The sequence below is a fragment of the Thalia democratica genome, chromosome 7 (assembly GCF_965202585.1).
Source record: "Thalia democratica chromosome 7, ktThaDemo2.hap1.1, whole genome shotgun sequence".
NCBI classification, from domain to species: domain Eukaryota; kingdom Metazoa; phylum Chordata; class Thaliacea; order Salpida; family Salpidae; genus Thalia; species Thalia democratica.
In genome coordinates, this window is record NC_139171.1 from 42868550 (window position 1) to 42887368 (window position 18819).

General features: G+C 26.5%; 1 protein-coding gene across 1 annotated transcript; it reads right to left on the reverse strand.

Annotated features, from left to right (window-relative positions):
* Positions 1-9246: 9246 nt before the first annotated feature.
* LOC145840957 (triple QxxK/R motif-containing protein-like) lies at positions 9247-11762 on the reverse strand. Its single transcript, XM_082948314.1, has 3 exons — positions 11662-11762; positions 9981-10066; positions 9247-9739 (listed from the first exon to the last, which is right to left on the reverse strand). The coding sequence occupies exons 1-3, from the start codon at positions 11720-11722 to the stop codon at positions 9659-9661; spliced, it is 228 nt and encodes a 75-aa protein (XP_082804440.1). The 5' UTR covers positions 11723-11762; the 3' UTR covers positions 9247-9658.
* Positions 11763-18819: the final 7057 nt, after the last annotated feature.

The following is an 18819-nucleotide window of genomic DNA, read 5'->3' on the forward strand; positions in this document are numbered from 1 at the left end:
CATCATATTCAATGATATGTAAACAAATTATATAGTCAAACAGCTCTAAATAATATAAATTAGCTAAAAATGTGACAAAAAAATTGCAGACGTGAAAAAACTATTTTACAAGTGATGTAAAAATATATTGTAAAAAAAAACGGTTTTTTAATACTGTAATAATCAAAACAGTGTAGTTTTTGGTCAAAAGTTTCCTAGTTAAAAACAAAGTCCTTAAAGTTGTAAAATAATTTTAAAATGGATTTTTTTTCTTCCACTTTTCATAGGCTAACTTGAAAAAAAAAAAAGTACGTTATTTTTGAACGAGCGTTAATTTAGCTCGATTAGCATTTTTATAAATTAAAAAAAAACTTTAGATCCAATTATATTCCTATCTTTAAAGCTATCTAATATTTTTTTTTCTAGAGAACGCTTCTTTGTCTTTAACTTTAAAAAATCTATTGAATTTGGTTTTGAATTTTTGAGTAGGACCCCTTAGAAAAAATGTTTTTTTTTTGGATTTTTACTCTAACCGATATTTTAGCCAGAAAATATAAACTTTTTTATATTTTAATATTCTTATTTTGCTGTGTTCTCAAAGGTCGTTGTTTTTATTTCTAAACTTCTAGTATTTCAATATTTTATAAAAAGAGCAAGAAATCCCTCAAATATCTTTGCTAAAAATTTAGGTAAAATTTGTATGGGTCATATATTCTGAAAACAATAATTAATTGGGAAAAAATAATTACATCATGAAACTTAACTATAGAAGTCTGTTAAAAACAAAAGTTATTAAAAAAACTATTTTTGCATAAAAGTCTGTAAACCTAAAAATCGAAAATCGTGCAAAATTTTAATTTTTCCTGAATAATTTATTTAGGCTTATGGCATAAAAAAAATCAATTACAAGTTTAAACTTAAATTAATAAGTATGTAAAAAAAAAATAATTTTTCATTTTCGGAGAAAAGCTTATAATGTTAAAAAATTAGAAAAAAACTCAAGATTTTTAAAGGGGCTACACTACGAAAGTCAAACCCCAATTCGATGGAAGTTATTGTAAATAGCAAAGCAAAAAAAAAAAAGTTCTTTAGAATGAAAAAAAATTCCAAGTTAGCATTTAAAAATTTGAAAATAATTGATTTTTAAGTTTGGTTTAAAAAAATACAAAAAAAGCCATTCAAGCCAGGTTCACGCTCGTGTTTTTATACATGTGGTTTTAAAACGATACTATTAAATAAGTTTTTGCTAAATCTGTTAGAGTTAAGGTTAGGTTAGAGATAGGCTGTAGGTTAGCGTTAGAGTAAGGATTAAAAAGGGTATAATAAAAATTTAATTCCTTCAAGTGTATCTGTAAAAAACTACTTATATAAGAAGAACTCCTAAAAATAAAAGACATCCCTTGGAAAAAAACTTCCCGATTTTGTAAACTTCCAGTTTTCCTGCTATCATTAGGTACGAGTTTCTTTATAACTTAAGATAAAAAGAGTAATTTTAAAAGGAAGCCAAATTTTCAAACAACAACTCAATATGAATGACCAAAAGTAGTCTAAGTTATATCTAACTACTCTGAGACAGCCTGAACTTGAGAAATGGTGGTAACAATTTATAATATAAAATTTTTTATTGTAAACCGAAAAAAATTATACTAGTGATCTTTTCTAAACAAACAACCTTTTTTTTTTTGGTACTATTTTTATCTTAACTATTATTTTGGAGTGTTTTGAAAGTTCTACTTTTAAGAAACTCTTAAACTTTATATGGTAAATTTCTTTAAAATTTGAGGTATTTAGCGCTCAATAATAAAAAGGTTTTAATCAATGAGAAAATTAAAAATAATAAAGTTTGGTCTATAAGTTGTGTGGGAATTTTCTAAGAAACGTACATAGTGACCTCTCGCGAGTCTACGCACATCGTGTTCATAACAAAAGTGCGTAACTAAACGAGAGAACATAACTAAACGAGAGATAGCAAATATACCTAATATATTGGCTGTTTTATAATAGATACATTAGAATACGACTTTGTAAAATTGTAGTTTGCTTTTGACTTTATTTTCCTGTTTTACTTGTTGTTTGCAGTGTGATGTCACGAATCACTAAAGTTTAAAATGTTAATCAATATTATATGTTTTGATTTTTAGAAAACAAATAAAGAGAGCTCAACTACTAGAGGAGAAGTAATATACTTTTCTTTTTCAAGACTTTATTATGCTAACTAAGTTTCGGTCAAAGACCTCGTCAGTACTTATATAAGAATCTAAAAATATATGTAGTAGTCATGGAAAATAATACTTGAACAGTTAAATAAAAACAATTTTTTATTTAAAAAAGCAAAAAAAAAGTTTAAGGCTTAAGTTATCGTAAAGTTATAAAATCAAAATAATAATAATAAGAACCTAAATGTAGGCTTTTTTTTTTTTTCTTCTAGTGAGTTTTCAAAACAAACACTGCTTAAATAAAAAAATAGTTATAGTAGTAAAAAGCTTTAAGTTAAGAAACATTCTAATAAAGCTAATTTTAGTTGTGACGTAACTATCGAAAATTCAAAGAATTTTAATGCTTGTAATAACTATGAAATTTTGAAGTTTTGCTTGAATGCTTTATATGAAAACTTATTTAGTTTCTTGAAAGTAGTAGCTACATAAAAACTTTCTAAGAGCATGCATAGAACCAACATTACGGACAACTTAATACTTAAGTTTTGAAATGTAGTTTTTTGAAGTGAGGGCAGGAATAGACGAGTTCGTATCGTTTATTTAAGTTATCCCTTCTGTCGGCTTTAGCAATCGCGACTTTTTCTAGTATGCAAGTACTGCAAATACTTTGTGGGGTTTTCGCTTTCCCTGTATGATGGATAATTTCCCAGTCTATTTTATAATCAATGTTGTTTTTTTTAGTTTCGAGTTATATTTCGATACTTCTGTGCCGTTTTTTTTTGTAGTTTTTAAAATCACTGATACAGTTGTACCATATTGAGGGGACATTTATTTTTTGTTCGACAGTTGCGAAGTGTTTCGTTTTCTTCATTGTTTTTTGTTATTTTCGGTTATGTTTATGGATTAATTTTTTAATACTGCTCATGCAGATGAATTAAATTTTACCATTATTTCTATTCATTATTTTTTTAAAACTTGTAATCTTCTTTAAAAACTGACTGGCAGTAGGGTGGGTTAAAGTAGATTGTTTTCTTGTTCGTGTTAAATATTATTCGTGTTGAAATTAAAGTTAGTTAAAGCATTCTGGTATCCGGTTATTGATATTATATGTTTCTTTTATAACGGATTTCATGTTCAAATAATGATAATTTTTGTAAAACGTGCATGGGTCATGTTTTACATATAAACAGTTTAAATAAAAAAAAGCGTGGACCCTTTAAAATAGTCATAATTAAGTGTATTAAAATACTTAAAGTTGTTTTCTTTTTGTGCTTCAGTGACCGTTAGAAAATTGAAGGTCTTTGAAATTTACAATCGGGCATATTAGTATATAATATTAAAATATAAAAAAATTGAAAAAATAAAACGACCCATGAGAACACAGCAAAGTAAGAAGATTAAAAAGAAAAATAAAGTAAAATTGTTTGGCTAAAACATCGGTGAAAGTAAACGTTCTAAAAAAAACATTTTTTTCTATGCCCAATCCAATGGATTTTTTTTTTAATTGAAGGCAAAGAAGCTTTCTTCAGAATAAAATAAAAAATATTATTTAGCTTTAAAGATAAAGTAAATAATTGGATCTAAAGTTTGGACATATTTTAAAAAATTGCAAAAAATGCTAATCGAGCTCAGTTAACGCTTGTCATACAAGCTGACTTATAATAATATTTTTTGCTGTATATATTTATTTCACTGTTAATAAACTTCGTTATTTCTTTATTTCGTGAACTTCATTTAAAACAGGGTTGCCAAACAAACAGGCTAGTTTGGAAATTTTAAAAACTCACATTAGGTTAAACCTGTTTAAGACATTTTTAAAAACTCAGGTGTATGTGAAATATTTATTCTTATTGTGTGAAATAAATCCTCGAATTCTAAGAACAGTTTTTATGACTGTAGTGTAGTTTATTAATTGTAATTTTTACTATTTTTTTTACTTTATGTACTTTTTCATAATGATGATGTTTTAGTTAGGTATCCAATCTTTTGGTTTCTAAAAGCAAGTTTTTGGCTTATAAGCTTTTAATAAACTTAGGCTGGTTTGATGTAGCTCAGACAGTTTTGCTTTTAAAATGGCAACCATATAAAAGACTAATTAATTACAAATAAGTTATTTTCGTAAAGTATTCAAGCATTAATTATGTTTAAAAAAAATCTAGTTTTTTTTACAACACAAACAGGTATAATTTTATTTAGTTAACTAGTTACTGAACTTTTAAAAGAGTGTAAATTATATAAAGTGTAAAAATTATTTTCAACACTTAATATTTTAAAAGATTAAAACGTTGTTGATAATATAAAAAACTTATAAAAGTGGCTTATTGATGTTTCAAGCTCAGTTTTCATGAAGAATTAGGTTGTAAGTGAGATTGCAAAAATATAAAGTTAAACTTATTAATTGTTTAAGATAGTATATAGTTTCTTAAGAGTTAAGTTTATTAGTCAATGTAAATTTTATTCCATTAAATATTTATAATTTATTAAGTGTTCTCTGCGTAGCTAAAAGTCATTAAAAATAATAAACTGAATAAAAGTTTTTTATCAGTGTTACCTAAACTAAAACCAATAGACTATTTAAATGTCACTAAAACTAAAACTGCGTCCCGCAAAGATTTTGAAACTTGAATTTGGCCCGCGAACACCAACTGCCTGCCGACACCTGAATTAAATAGTTATGTCATAGTTTTAAAACTTTTACAATTTTAAAACTTTTATTATTATTCAGTTTAGTTTTGGTGCTTGGTTTGCAAAATCTTTTGAAAAATTATTTTTTGTGAGTTCTTTATTTTATTTTTCTTGATTGTTTTCTTGTATTGGTGTTATTGAATACTTTTTGACAAGCAATCTCATAGTTATTAACTAAGTAATGAACAGTGTTTATAAAGTTGTCCTTCAGATTTAAATAATCTAGTAAAGCTGTCATCACGTTATATTTAAATCTATTTCACAATTATTAAGTAAATAATAAATAGTGATTTTAAAGCTGTACATAAGTTTTAAATAAAATAGTAGGTTATAAACAAGTTATATTTATATCAATAGATAAATCATAAACAGTGTTTATAAAGTTGTCAATAAGATTAAAGGAAATTATTAAATAATTATACTTAAAACAATCTCATAGTTACTAATTAGGTAATAAATTATGTTTTTATTAGTGATGTACCGGACCCACAATTTCGGGTCCGGCCGGACCCGGATCCGGACTTTTTTTTCAAATTAGAATCCGGCCGGAACCGGATCCGGACTTTTTTTTTAAATTAGAATCCGGCTGGAACCAGATCCGGACTTTTTTTTTCAAATTAGAGTCCGGCCGGAACCGAATCCGGACTTTTTTGTCAAATTAGAATCCGGCCGGATCCGGATATCAGACAAAAATGGCAATATCCGGCCGGACCCGGATAGTGAGTTCGGTACATCACTAGAATAAACTAGCCTGAGTCAGAATGAGGTTTTTAAAAACTGAAAAAAAAAGAACTTTAATCTAATAATAAGTGGAACAGCTAGCCACAAGGTTTACAAATTTAGGTGTTATTTACAATTAAAAATCTGAAATCTAGTTCTTGAACAAAATACACTAGAAAATTACAAAATATTGAAAACTGGATCAGCTCAAACTCATTCAAAATCTAAAAGAAAAGTAGCCTGAGTTTTTATAAAAAACTAAACTAGCCTGAGGCAGTCCAAGATTTTCTAAGATTCCCAAAAAATTTCAAACTAGCAGGGTTGCCACTGTATAAGTCAATAAAACAACTAGAGTGAGTATAAACAAGCCAGAGTCAGAATGAGGTTTTTAAAAACTGAAAAAATTACTTTAGTCTAATAATCAGTAGAACAGCTTGCAAAGGTTGACAATTTGGTAGTAAAGTTGTGGACTGATTGTGGTACACTTAACTTAATAGTACTACCCATCATAATTAAATCCTACCTTATTTAATTATTATCTAACAAATACTAAATTCTGACTGAGACTACTTTCTATAATCAGACATGACAGTTTTGAGTGATGAATCTTTTATATAAAACACAACAAGAAATACTAGCATATACAAAATTATTAATTACTTTGGTAACACTTTAAAAACTGGAAGCTATTTAAATCTATATCAAAAGACTTAAAACAAAAAACCAAAAATTAAATAAAACTTTTAGTAAACAATAAACTGTAAAATTTTTAATAAACTATTAAACTATAAACCTGGCTTTAATATTTAAACAATTAAACACCTGTTGAAATATTCACTTTTAAAACAAAACACTACTTACAATAAGCATTCACAACAACGTTCAAGATATTTTGTTGCTTCAAGCTACACACCAAACTATCTAACTGCTTACATATAAACTGCCTGTCATGTTCTGATGTTTTTTTGCATCAGTATTTAGTTTGAAACATTTCGTCATATGATTCTCATTGGCTCGTACATTCAACCGTATTAACTCTGAATATTCTCTGAGCTCAACTTTAAACAAAAAATAATGCAAATATTCATTCCAAAGTTTTCAATTTTACAACATATGTAAAGAGTTGCATTTCATGATACGTTTATTTCATAGTTTAAATGTAAACAAATGTAAATTAGTCACGTGTACAAAATGAGCCAATCACGGTAGGTGTTTAATTTTAACTGACGAAAATGACTCTTATTAATTTACACAGGGTTTGTTTTTGAAAAAATACTTTTCAGTATGCTCTTTTTTACTAACTAGATCCGGGTCCGGACTTTTTTTTCAAATTAGAATCCGGCCGGAACCGGACCCGGACTTTTTTTTAAATTAGAATCCGGCCGGATCCGGATATCAGATAAAAATGGCAATATCCGGCCGGACCCGGATAGTGAGTCCGGTACATCACTAGTTTTTATACAATTATAGTTTATTGAACGACGAAAAAAGACTCTCAAAATATTTGGTCCTAGGAGCTGATGCTTAAAGAACCTTTATATTAACCAAAGTTTTTTTATTTAAAGATATTGTAGTCATATAGAATTATTATTAAATTTTTATTGAATAATAAGGTGATTAAGTTGTAAAGTTTGCATACAATATAAAGTTGTATTAAGTTTAGTTAAACAGTAAGTTTAAATGAGTTTTAAGCAACCTTCTGATAAATAAATCTACTGGATTTATAATGAAAAAAAATATTGAGTCTAATAGCTGCCAACTCTCACGATACTGGAGGGATTGCAAGAAAGACAGGTTTAAGATTTTATTTCCTAATCCTGTTTATTGTCCTAAGCACACTTGGTAAAAGACATTTTTACGAATTAAAAAATCCGCGGCAGTAGGGTAAAGATTAATTAAAATTATAATTTAAAACTTACTACCTGGGTTATTTATTAACACTGCTTTTTATCATGTCTGGTCCAAACCCAGTACCTTGCAGTATTAGCTGTCAGAACATGTAAGCTTTTCCAAAACGTGGTACTTTCAAAACCAAGCCGCTAAAAACTTCACTGAAAACAGTTTTTATTTTCTTATTTTCCTTAATTCTGACGTAAGAATTAAAAAGGGACTAAAAAACAATTTACTCTTCAGTCTCTACACTGACTAGTTGTCAGCGTTACAGAACAATCATTGAATAAACTTAATTTTAAGATTTACATTTTTTTTTTTACAAACGTATATTGATTTAGAAAAAGTTATATACTTAGTTAAACATACTCAAAAGTTAGAAAAAAAAAACAATGTTTTTGATATTTATATTTTAAATGTCTATCTTATGCTTTATAGTATTATATATTTCTTCATAACGATATTGACTTCTAAAATTGGTCACTTGGTAGAAAAAAACTAACTATGATTTTTTGAGTTCGCTTATTATTAAGGTTTCATTCGGGTTGAAAACTTAAGAGGACTTCTTAAATTTTTTTACGATTAGGGGCATTAATTAGCAAGGCTGCGAGAAATTACTTAGTAAAAGGACTATATCTAAAGAAGGGGGATGTTATTTTTTTAAATTTTTTGCTAAGGGGCGTTTGTGAAAATGAGTTTGGGAAACACTAATTTAGATGTGTATTTTAACTTTTTATTGCCTTCTTACATTATAAACATATACTTATGAACTTGTTGTCAAGTCCTAACAAACTAAGCTGTAGAATAATTAATCCGGTCAAAACTTATATTGGTAAACCTGCTAAGAAAATTTAGATAAGATCAAAAATTTATTAAGACTAAAAATTTATTTAAAGCAATTTAAAAACACATTCGAAGTATTTTTAATCATATTAATATATTATTTACTTTTTTTTACATCATACAAAATTCAATTGTAAAAGTAGCTGAAATCATATTTTAAAATTTAAGCTGAGGTTTCGTATAGATAGAATTTTTGTCTATTTTGTACGGAGTTTAAATTTTTTTCTTAGTGTTCAAAATAAAATGGTTTAAAAATAACATTGTGCTTCTTTTTCAACAAGACTTAAGATTATTTTTTTTTACTAAATAAGTGGTATTATAACACTTAATTTTTATAACTTTGTTCTATATTGACACTACATAAAACTTAAGATATTTAAGATCCTAGTTTGAAAAAGAAGATCCGGGTGATCACTATTTAAAATTACTAGAAATTAATTATATTACTTATGTATTATGAAATTCTTATACATAATACTTAATTTTAACAATGTGCTAAAAGGAATATAAAACCGTGTTTTGTTTTATAAAATTAAAGCTTTACATATATTTTTACAACTAAAAAAATTAAAAGCACTAAAATTACTTATTTTTTTTAATAATTGACTTAAACTTTATTTAAAAAATATTTTTTAATCTAACGATGACTATTGATAACAAAGTTTTAGCATTTTATTATTCAATACTACAAAAAATTGGATACAACAACACTTTTGCAATACATCAAGCAAAAAAAAACTACACATTATACACTTGAAAAGTTTGAATATTGCACAAAATGACTAAACATTTTTTAATAAAAAACTGTTAATAGCACAAAACACACTATAAAACTTCAGAGTGTAAATGTTTGTAAACAGCACTATAACAAAAACTAACTAAAATAATTCAAATATAAAATACAAAAAATAATTTAAAACAATAGCTTTGATTTATAAAAAATATTAAGTGCTTCAACAAGGTACTATTGAATATAAAGTTTTTATGATTTTTAAAATTTAATAGTAATGTTTTTACTATAACATAATCAGCACTAACTCTTTAATACAAATGTACCTTTATTAACTAAAAACCTTAGTATTGTAAAAGATCGATTTATTATATAAAGTTACATTTGGTTCCTTTTTATTATATTATTTAAACTTTTTGCAGATAATCTTTAAACTATTTTTTAACAAATTTTAAATTTCTATAACTTAACCTTTTGCAGACTGTCATAAATATGTCTTAGTACAACGCATATTAAACAAAGATATAACAGGTATTTAAGTAAAATTTCAAAAGCCTTCTTTAAATACATACATAAATAAATGTTAATCAGCTAACTAAGTATTAGTAAATGTAATTTTACTTACTAGCTACCTAAACTTTAAAAAACTAAAACTTTAGTGTGAAAAATACACATATGCAGCTAAATTGACAGCTGCCAAACCAACAAAAATAGCTCCACATATCAAAAAGACTTCCTGAAAAAAAAGTTCATCAAATTTAAACGAGTTTAGCTTTAAAAACAAAATGTTGATTACATTTTAAACAATAAAATATTTAGTTACCAATTAAAAGCTATAAAAAATTACACTAAATGTTATAATTATCTATTTGGAAAAAGTTGCATGTTGAAACTATACAAGTTATAAAAAAATATAAATTAACTTAAACAGAATTAGTTTTAATTTTCAGTTTAAAGATTACAGTGAATATACTAACAGTAATACCAACAGCTGACTTTTTTGTATTTGCGGTATCTTTTATTGATTTTGTAAGAGTTCTATGTTTTGTGACATCATGTTTACCTTTAAAAAATACAAACACCACTGTATTTAAAACATTTTTTAATAAACATCTAAATTGCTTCAAGCAATTTTAAAAACAGCTTTTTTTGTTTTTATTTAGTGTAACTTTTAAGTCAAGACCATGTAAAATAATTTTACTAACTTAAGTCTACTTAAAAGAACTTGCTGTGGTGAAGTATTCTAAAATTAAGTATAAATTATGTTATATTTATTAATATGACATCAAAGAATCAAAAATACATCATTTCTTTAGTGAATATGTTACTTTTAAGCCACAACAGTTTTATTTACAAAATAATTTTTATATCAATACTGGTTTATAAAAAAATAATTAAAACAAAAAAAAAATATTAATAAAAAATAAATAAAAAGTTACCAATCAAGGGTAAGGAGTAACAGTGATAGAAAAAATTATCAACCAAAAAAAACCGGAAAATGAAAAAATTATAATAAGATGGTTAAAAGCTGGTTTTATGGTCGTTCAGAGAAACCAGAGAAATAGTACTTCTCTGCAATTGGATAACTTTTGTTGGACAATCTTAAGTGTGGAAGTTTCCAATTTTAATAATTTTAATGAGAGCTGAGAACTCTTTTGAGATACATATTCTGGAAGCCTTACGCAATCGATATTTAAGGCCCAGTTTATGTAAGCAGAAAAAGTTTGTTATTAAACTAGGCTTTTAAAATCTTTATATTAAGTAATTGCAAAGTAATTGGTTCCTTAAATATTTTAAAAATGTAGTTTTATTTTTATTGCTGGTTAATTTTAGTTTGATTTAAAATTAACAAATTTTATTAGTACAGCAAAGTTGTTTACTATTAGCATTTAGTTAATTTTTACTTTTGATTATTATATTATTTCATATTTTTAACTTTAAACTACATTTAAAACTTTAGTTCAATATAGTTTTAATTGGGTAAGATACAGTTTTTGACAAGCTCTACTTGAAAGTACTAGTTTTTCAAAAAAAAATGTGTTTTTTTATATTCTTCGAATAAACTTATGGAAAATACCTTACTTGAATAGTTTAACAATGTTGAAAAGACACTGAAAAACTAGTTTTAAAATGTTATGAATAAAAAAAACTTAATGATATTAAAAAAGAAATCTACATGATAGCATTTTTGTATCTAGTTTAAATTTCATTACTTTACGTGTGAAAATAGTTCAAAATTTCTTTTTTTTGCCAAAATTTACAAGTATAAGCGATTAAGGTTTTTTGGCATCCCTGTTATTTAAATACTAAATACTTATTCTTTATCAAAAACCAGCTGACAGCAGGATGTAAATTATGGCTATAAAAAATACATTTGTTATATTTAAGTAGAGCTAGCATCAAAGAGGAAAATTTAGCTAAAGCAGAACTATTTATTTTATTTACATATATTAATCATTATTGTAATTTAGTTACCATATAAACTCCAACAAGAAACATACTTTATTAGTGAACAGTTTAAAAAAGAAGTTTTGTCTAGATAATACCCTGACACAAAGTAATTATAAATATTTATAACAACATTTTTGCTACAAACTATAAAAATTTATTAAAAACATACAATGAAGTTTTTTGTATATATATTGTGTACAATACTACCTATTCGTTTTCTGTATTTGTCAATCTGTGAGCCTCTATTCATTGCATCTTTCTTTCCCATTTTAAAAAAGTCTTAAATTTTACTTTATCATACAAAATCTAGGAAAATTATTACTCTTTTGATTACTTGGTTACTATATAAGTTTGTAAAATCTCCTTTGTTAGCTTAGTACTCAACTGATGAGAACTGCTCAAAATATTTTTAGTTTTATTGAAATTATGTGTCTTGTTTATTCTCACGGCAAACGAAAGTCCAGGCTTCTGCTCTGCTGACTTTCGCCGATGTTTTTTGTGTCTTGTTTATTTTATTGTATAATCACTGGTCAGTTATGTTCTAATACTTAAAGTAAAATTTAAAATACTTTGAGTTATCCTGAGCTGTCCGGAGTTATTCTAAGATTTTCAGAAACTTCAAAAAACCTGAGTTATCCTGAGTGTATAGCAACCCTGTTTATAATCTAAAAACTTTAATGACATGATGACACACTTTGAAGAAACTATCACCTTTAATAAAAAACAAAACTATCAGTCTCAGATTAAAAAAAACTCATTTAAATAAAAATACTTATACTGATATTTAAATACTTACTTAAATCCTTACATTAAAATACAATATAATCAAAACAATTTATCTATTTTGACTTATAAAAATCTTTAATACAGTTTAATACAATAACTTTTGAAGCATCAGATTTTTAATTCTGATAATACTACTTATTGCCTAAGGGTACTTCCAACCATTTTTCTTTCTAAATCTCCTAGCATGAACATGTAGATTCCTACAAGGTTTTTTAGGTTCTGATTAGCAAAAACCATACTAGCATTCACATCAGTGAAAGTAAATTTAGCCAGCTTTCTTTTTCCTTCACGACTTTATTCTTAAGGTCTGCAGATTTATAAACTAATTAAATAATTTCAGACATCCTCTCCTCATCCTTCTTCTCTTGGTTGGTTTCCCATTAAACTTTCTCATTCTTTAACACAATTTGTTTTTCTCCACTGTTACTTATTTTTTTAAGTATACTGGCTAAGTTTTTCTTTACCAGTTACAGGTATGCCTTAAATCTTGATGTTGCCTTGCAACCAGTTATATATTCAGTCCAGATCAAAATGTTGAGCTTTTTATTTTTCCTCAACTTCCATAACCTTTATGTCCACTTCAACTTTTTATACATTTCTCCTTAAAATTATTTTAATTTATTACCTCTATCAATTCCCCATTCATGAAACTGAGAGAACACTTTAATTCTTTACTTGGCTTGCTAGTTTTTCATTTAGTTCCATTATTTTGTAATAAAGCGCATAAAGTTTGACAGTTGAAGTTTTCTACAATTATTCCACCATTTTAATAGAGTGGAGCATTTTACTTAATCACCATTTCCATACAAATATTCAATTTAAATCTCTTAGTTTGTTCAATTAGAACAGTCATTAAAAATCATAATCTTTAGTTTGTCAAATGTTAATGTGACAAAAAATTACTGAAATAGTCGGATTTATCATTAAAAAATAGGTTGAAATAACATTATTATTAAGAGTTGAATATACATCTTATTTTATTCTTTAAATGGCAATTGGTAGCATTTATAAATTAGCAGGGCAAGGCATACAGTAAGAAAAGTACAAATACATTGATGTAATACTTTTTTCAGTGTAAAATAAAAAATGAAAAATTTGAAGATTAGAAGGAAAGAAGTTAGTAGTATACTCTGCATTCTGATACTCTTATACTGTCAAAATGTTATAACAAACCATTTTAATACTTTTAAATTACTTTTAAACTCTAAAACATTACATATATTGATAACCAAAAGGTTCTTGGTTCACCAGGTTCTAGGACCAAATATTTTGAGCGTCTTTTTTTTTTGTTCAATAAACTATAATACATTTTTCATGTATAAGTTTCTTTATGTAATTAATTAACTTTAATTATCTAAATAAAAGCTAATATTTTTTAAATGAAGGTGAAATTTAGAATGTGAAATGTATAAATTGAGTCAACTTGACCACTGGGTTTTGATTTTTCAATGTACAGCTCATAGAGTTTTGAAAACCCTCATTAGGACCACTACACCATCAGGCCATATTTTATACAAAAGTATAATATTGAACAAAACTTTGTTCAAAAATATAATAAATAGTAACGGATGATGTTATATGAAACCATATTTTAAAAATCAACACACTAAGTGTTCATACTTTTACCATAACAAAAGTTACTACAATAACCTCTCACGCACTAGTTGTTTTGTTTGGTCGTTTTACCATTCTCGAAAAATACAAAAATATTTAATAATTAAAAATTTTGAATAAGAACTTTTTTTTGAAAAATGTAAACAAAATAAAGTGATTTTCTAATCTAATGCATTAATTAAAAATAGCCAATACAGTAGGTAAATTAGAAACCTCTTGTTTAATAACGCACTTTTACTGCAGACAAAATGTGCTTAGATTTGAGAGGTTACTGAATCTAAAACTTACAAATTTTAGTTAATGGACTTTATTGCCTTGGCACTGATCAGCTTGAAGTTTAACATGGCATTTTAATTTACGCTTGGCTGGATATTTTACAAAAATTCACTTATAACTAACACAAACACTACCCAGAGTTGATCAATTAATTGACCATGCGCCTCTTGTCATATTTTATAGTCTGGTAGGTGTAAGATTTACAGGAAGTCTTACTTTTTGAAATAAAGTCACTAATACAAGGTTTCACTTTAGTACAACTAATATTCGCAGTACGTCTAAATAATTTTTGAAAAAATCGTAACATTTTCGTTAGTTTTTCTTTTGTTTTACTCTCAGATGTTTGAATTTAAAGTAGCTGCCTGTACTATTTGTGAATTCAAACTGGTTTAGTCTTAAAAAATAAAAATAATGGGAAAAATAATAAACAAATATAAGATCTATTAATCTAATTTTGCTTTGCAAGCTAGCACAACTTTTAAACGAACTTTTTAAAAGTTATATGAAATTCGGCCAGGTCAGAAATACACGAAAATTTTTTAATGAATAGTCAAAATGTAGTAGAAATGTCACTTTTTCATGAAGAGTTATTTATGCTTTTTAAATATTCGAAGTCTTAAAAAATAGTTTAAAATGAGGAGAAAATAATAGAACAAAAAATTTTACACTGTGGAAAATTGCATAACTTTCTAATACTTTCCTAGGTATATAATAATGGGAACGGGTCTAAATTGCAAGAAGCGAAATTTGCATGAGGGAACAAAATTGCACGAAGACGATTTTGCACTACAGATCGATTTTGCACGAGAGTAAAAAATACAGAAAAAAAAAACATGAAATAAAACAGAAAAAAAAAATTGAAAAAAGTTACTGACTGAGGGTAAGGATTAGGGCCCTTAACTTAGGGGTAACATTAACTTACCTAACTTAGGGGTAACAGTGATAATAAAAAATAAAAAAATAATTATTAAAAAAATAAAAATTTAATAAATAAAAAATTAATTCCTTTCTGACCGAGGGTAAGGGTTAGGGGTAACAGTGATAGTAAAAAAAAAATTAAAGAAAAATAAATTAAAATTTATACAGAAATTAAAAAATTAATAAATAAATTTTAACCCGTGCAATAATGTCTCCGTGCAAAAGTGACCCTTCTTGCAAAAGTATCTTCGCGCAATTTTATCTTTGTGCAATTTTGTGCCCTATGCAAATTAGTCTTCGTGCAAAAGTATCTTCGTGCTACTGTGTGCACTCGTGCAGTTTTGTACGCTCGTGCAAGTTAGACAGCTACACTATACAAATATTTAAACTTGAAAATATCAAAAGACAGAATGCAAAATTTTAATAAGTAGTCCTATTCTTTATTTTAATGTAAAATAATTAGAATTTAAACCTTAGTCTTGTTGACACTGACAATGAGAAAATTTTGCTTCACATGTGTAACGAAAACTATTATACTTGCCCTGGACAAGACATTAAACTGCATCCATGGTGTACGACGCGATAAACGAAAAGTTTTTTCGTGCACCAGGTTCTTGGACCAAGCTTATTGGCGCTTTTTTTGTCGTTCAATAAACTATAAATCGATAACAAACTAAACACAAAGTACAAACCGAAATTAATAATTAACTTGTCTAAATAATGAAAAAACTTGTTCATTAATTTGTAAGCTTAATACTTATCCAGACAAAACTATTTCTGAAAAATATAAAAAAGTTACAAAACACATTTTTAAAATGAAACTCTTCGAGTTATAAAAGCATTCAAAAATAGATTTTTAAAATACTTTTGATATGTAAATTATGAATGATAATTTCATTCTCAAAATGTTCAACTATCGTAATTATAAAATTTTTACATAGTTTGTACTGTTTATCAACAGAAGTTTAAAACTACGACGTTAGGTTGCTTTTTTTCTACTAAAAACTTATAAAACAACGTCATTTTTACAGATACAATGAGGAATCAAATTTTAATTGATAGCAAAAAGTTTACAGCTTGATATGAATTTTTAGTAAACTATATCAGTGAAAACCATATCCAATCGATTTTTTTAACGTTTATTTGGCACACATAAAACAGGAAACCAGTCAAAACACTTTTTCTTTAAGTAGTTTTTAAAACGGCTGTAAAATTTAAAATAGTTAAGTTGTTTCTTTAATAATTAAAGCGTAGTTTTTTAATGCACTTTAAAACATTAATGCAACGCTTAAGTTATTTATGCAAGAATTGTTGGGCCAAGAACAAATTTAAATTGAAAAAAAAGTGCATTTTCATTTGAGTATGATTTCGAACGGCCGTGACATATCAATTCTTAAATGATAACTTTAAAAATTTTTAACAAAATTTTCTAATACGTTTTTAAACATTATTGTGAAGTTTGAGTAAGTTATGCTAAGAATTATTAGTGCAAAAAAAAAATTAAGCTGCACAAAATAGACTGTTTTTCATTAGTTAATCTAATTGGAAACTTAGTCTCAACTGGTTACATGAGTCATGTAACATGACAATTAAAATTCGGAGAATTTAAGTTCTTAAAAAATTTTTAAGAAAACTTATTTCAAAAAGTGGATACAGGTCAGATATGCACGAAGACATTTTTCAAAAATGGTTAATTATGCACAAAAGGACATTTTTACATGAGGGGTCACTTTTGCACGAAGGGTCACTTTTGAACAAAGAGTAATTTTTGCACCAGAATAAAAAAGTAAACAAAATAAAAAAAACAAAAAAAAATAAAGAATAAAAAACTAAAAAATCAAAGATAAAAGTTACCGAGTACCGACCGAGGGTAAAGGGTTAGTAGTAGTAACAGTTATAGTAAAAATAATAAAAAAATAACTAGAAAATATTAAAAATTAATAATAAATACATTCAGAAAAAAAAATAAAAATTTTTAAGCAACTGACCGAGGCAGAGGGTTAGGGTCAACAGTGAAAGTATAAAAAAAAATTATAAAAAAAATTACCGACTGAGGGTAATGGTTAGGGGTAACAGTTATTGTTAAAATAAAAAATTAAATTTATAAAAACTAAAGTAAATAGATTTTCAAACCCGTGCAAAATTGTCATCAAGAAAAAGTGACGCTTAGAGCAAAAATAACTTCGTGCAAATTGACACCGTGTAAAAATATCTTTGTGTAAAATTAACCCTTCGTGCATATATGACACCTGGTTAGGTGTCAATTTTGCACAAGGGGACTAAAATTCACGAAGACTAAACTGTACGAAGACACTTTTGCACGAGGGGAAGTTTTTGCACGAGCAGACAATTTTGCACGGGCTGATTTTTTTTTTTTTTTAATAACTTTAATTAATTTTATTAATTTTTTTTTTTTACTAATCACTGCTACCCTAACCCTTACCCTCGGTTGGTCGGCAACTTATTTATCATTTATTATAAATGTTTATTTTTGTTTAATTTTTTTTAATCACTGTTACCCCTAACCCTTACCCTCGGTCGATAGCTTTTTTTTTTAATTATTTTTTTATATTATTTTTCTTGTTTTTTTAATAACAATTTTTATAAGTTATTTCTTTTTTACTATCACTGTTACCCCTATCGCTAACCAGGGTGTTCTACTTATACAAAGTTAGGGGCCTGGTTTATAACGCAACGTGCGCTTTAACTTGTATAAAAGATGTCCCTAAGATAACGATTGAACTATAGTTGATAAATAGACTAATATGACTTATATACTATTTCCTGAAGGTTTAATAAATAAATTACTTATACTACTGTTAAACGTAATTCGAGTCTGTGGTGACCAAATGTATTTGCAATAAAATTGCGAAACGAAAAGATGATAGAATACTGTACAACATAAAACCAATTAATCAAATTATCAATTTTTTTAAAAGACTAAAATACATGAATCAAGGAACCTGAAAATTAAGTGTTCGTTTAAACTAAACTCATAAAGCAATATAAAAGCGAGCTAAATTCGCTTAAACAAGATCGAAACCATTCACTACTAAATGCAGCGAAAAGCCGCAATGGCTTAAAGCTAACTGCGACGCAGCAAAAACTGAAAGCCCAATTCGAGCGTAGCCTGAGTTTATATACAAAATATGTTTTTTCGAAAAGGAGAAAATGCCAATAGCATTACACCCCTAACCCTTATCCTCGGTCAGTAACTTTTCTTTTTGTTTTTTTGTTTATTTATCTTTTTTTTTTACTATATTTTTTTTACTCTCGTGCAAAAATGACCCTTCATGCAAAATTAACTCTTTGTGCAAAATTAACTCTTTGTGCAATTTTGTCTTCGTGCACTCTTCCCATGACACATACCCTCAAAAAGTAATAAACAGTACAAATAAAATTAAAATTACGTATCTTGGTATTATAAGTATCTTCAAGCCATATTTTCTTTTTTTTTTTGCAAAACTTTAAGTATATTTTGAGATATTTATTAGTTAATATATTTTAAAAATTATTTTACAAGTGTTAACTTAGTTCAATTAGCATTTTTTTGCAATTTAAAAAAAATGTCCAAACTTTAGATTCAGTTATTTTCTTCATCTTCAAAGCTAACTAAGTTTTTTTTGTTTGAACGTGAAATCCCTCATAAAAAAATATGAGGAATTTCATGTTTAAATAATAATAACTTTAGTATTTTCTTATAATCAATTCGTGTGCCTTTCTCACGGTCTTATGGCTTAACTCAAGGTTTCCCAAAGTGGGCGATATCGC

What these genes read in the sequence shown, in the direction of transcription:
- LOC145840957 (XM_082948314.1), bottom strand. Translation starts at nt 11,722, where the DNA reads ATGGGAAAGAAAGATGCAATGAATAGAGGCTCACAGATTGACAAATAC. An exon ending in CAAATACAGAAAACGAATAG is followed by an intron (nt 10,067 to 11,661) that starts GTAGTATTGTAC and finishes TATTTTTTAAAG; the next exon opens with GTAAACATGATGTCACAAAA. An exon ending in AGTCAGCTGTTGGTATTACT is followed by an intron (nt 9,740 to 9,980) that starts GTTAGTATATTC and finishes CTTTTTTTTCAG; the next exon opens with GAAGTCTTTTTGATATGTGG.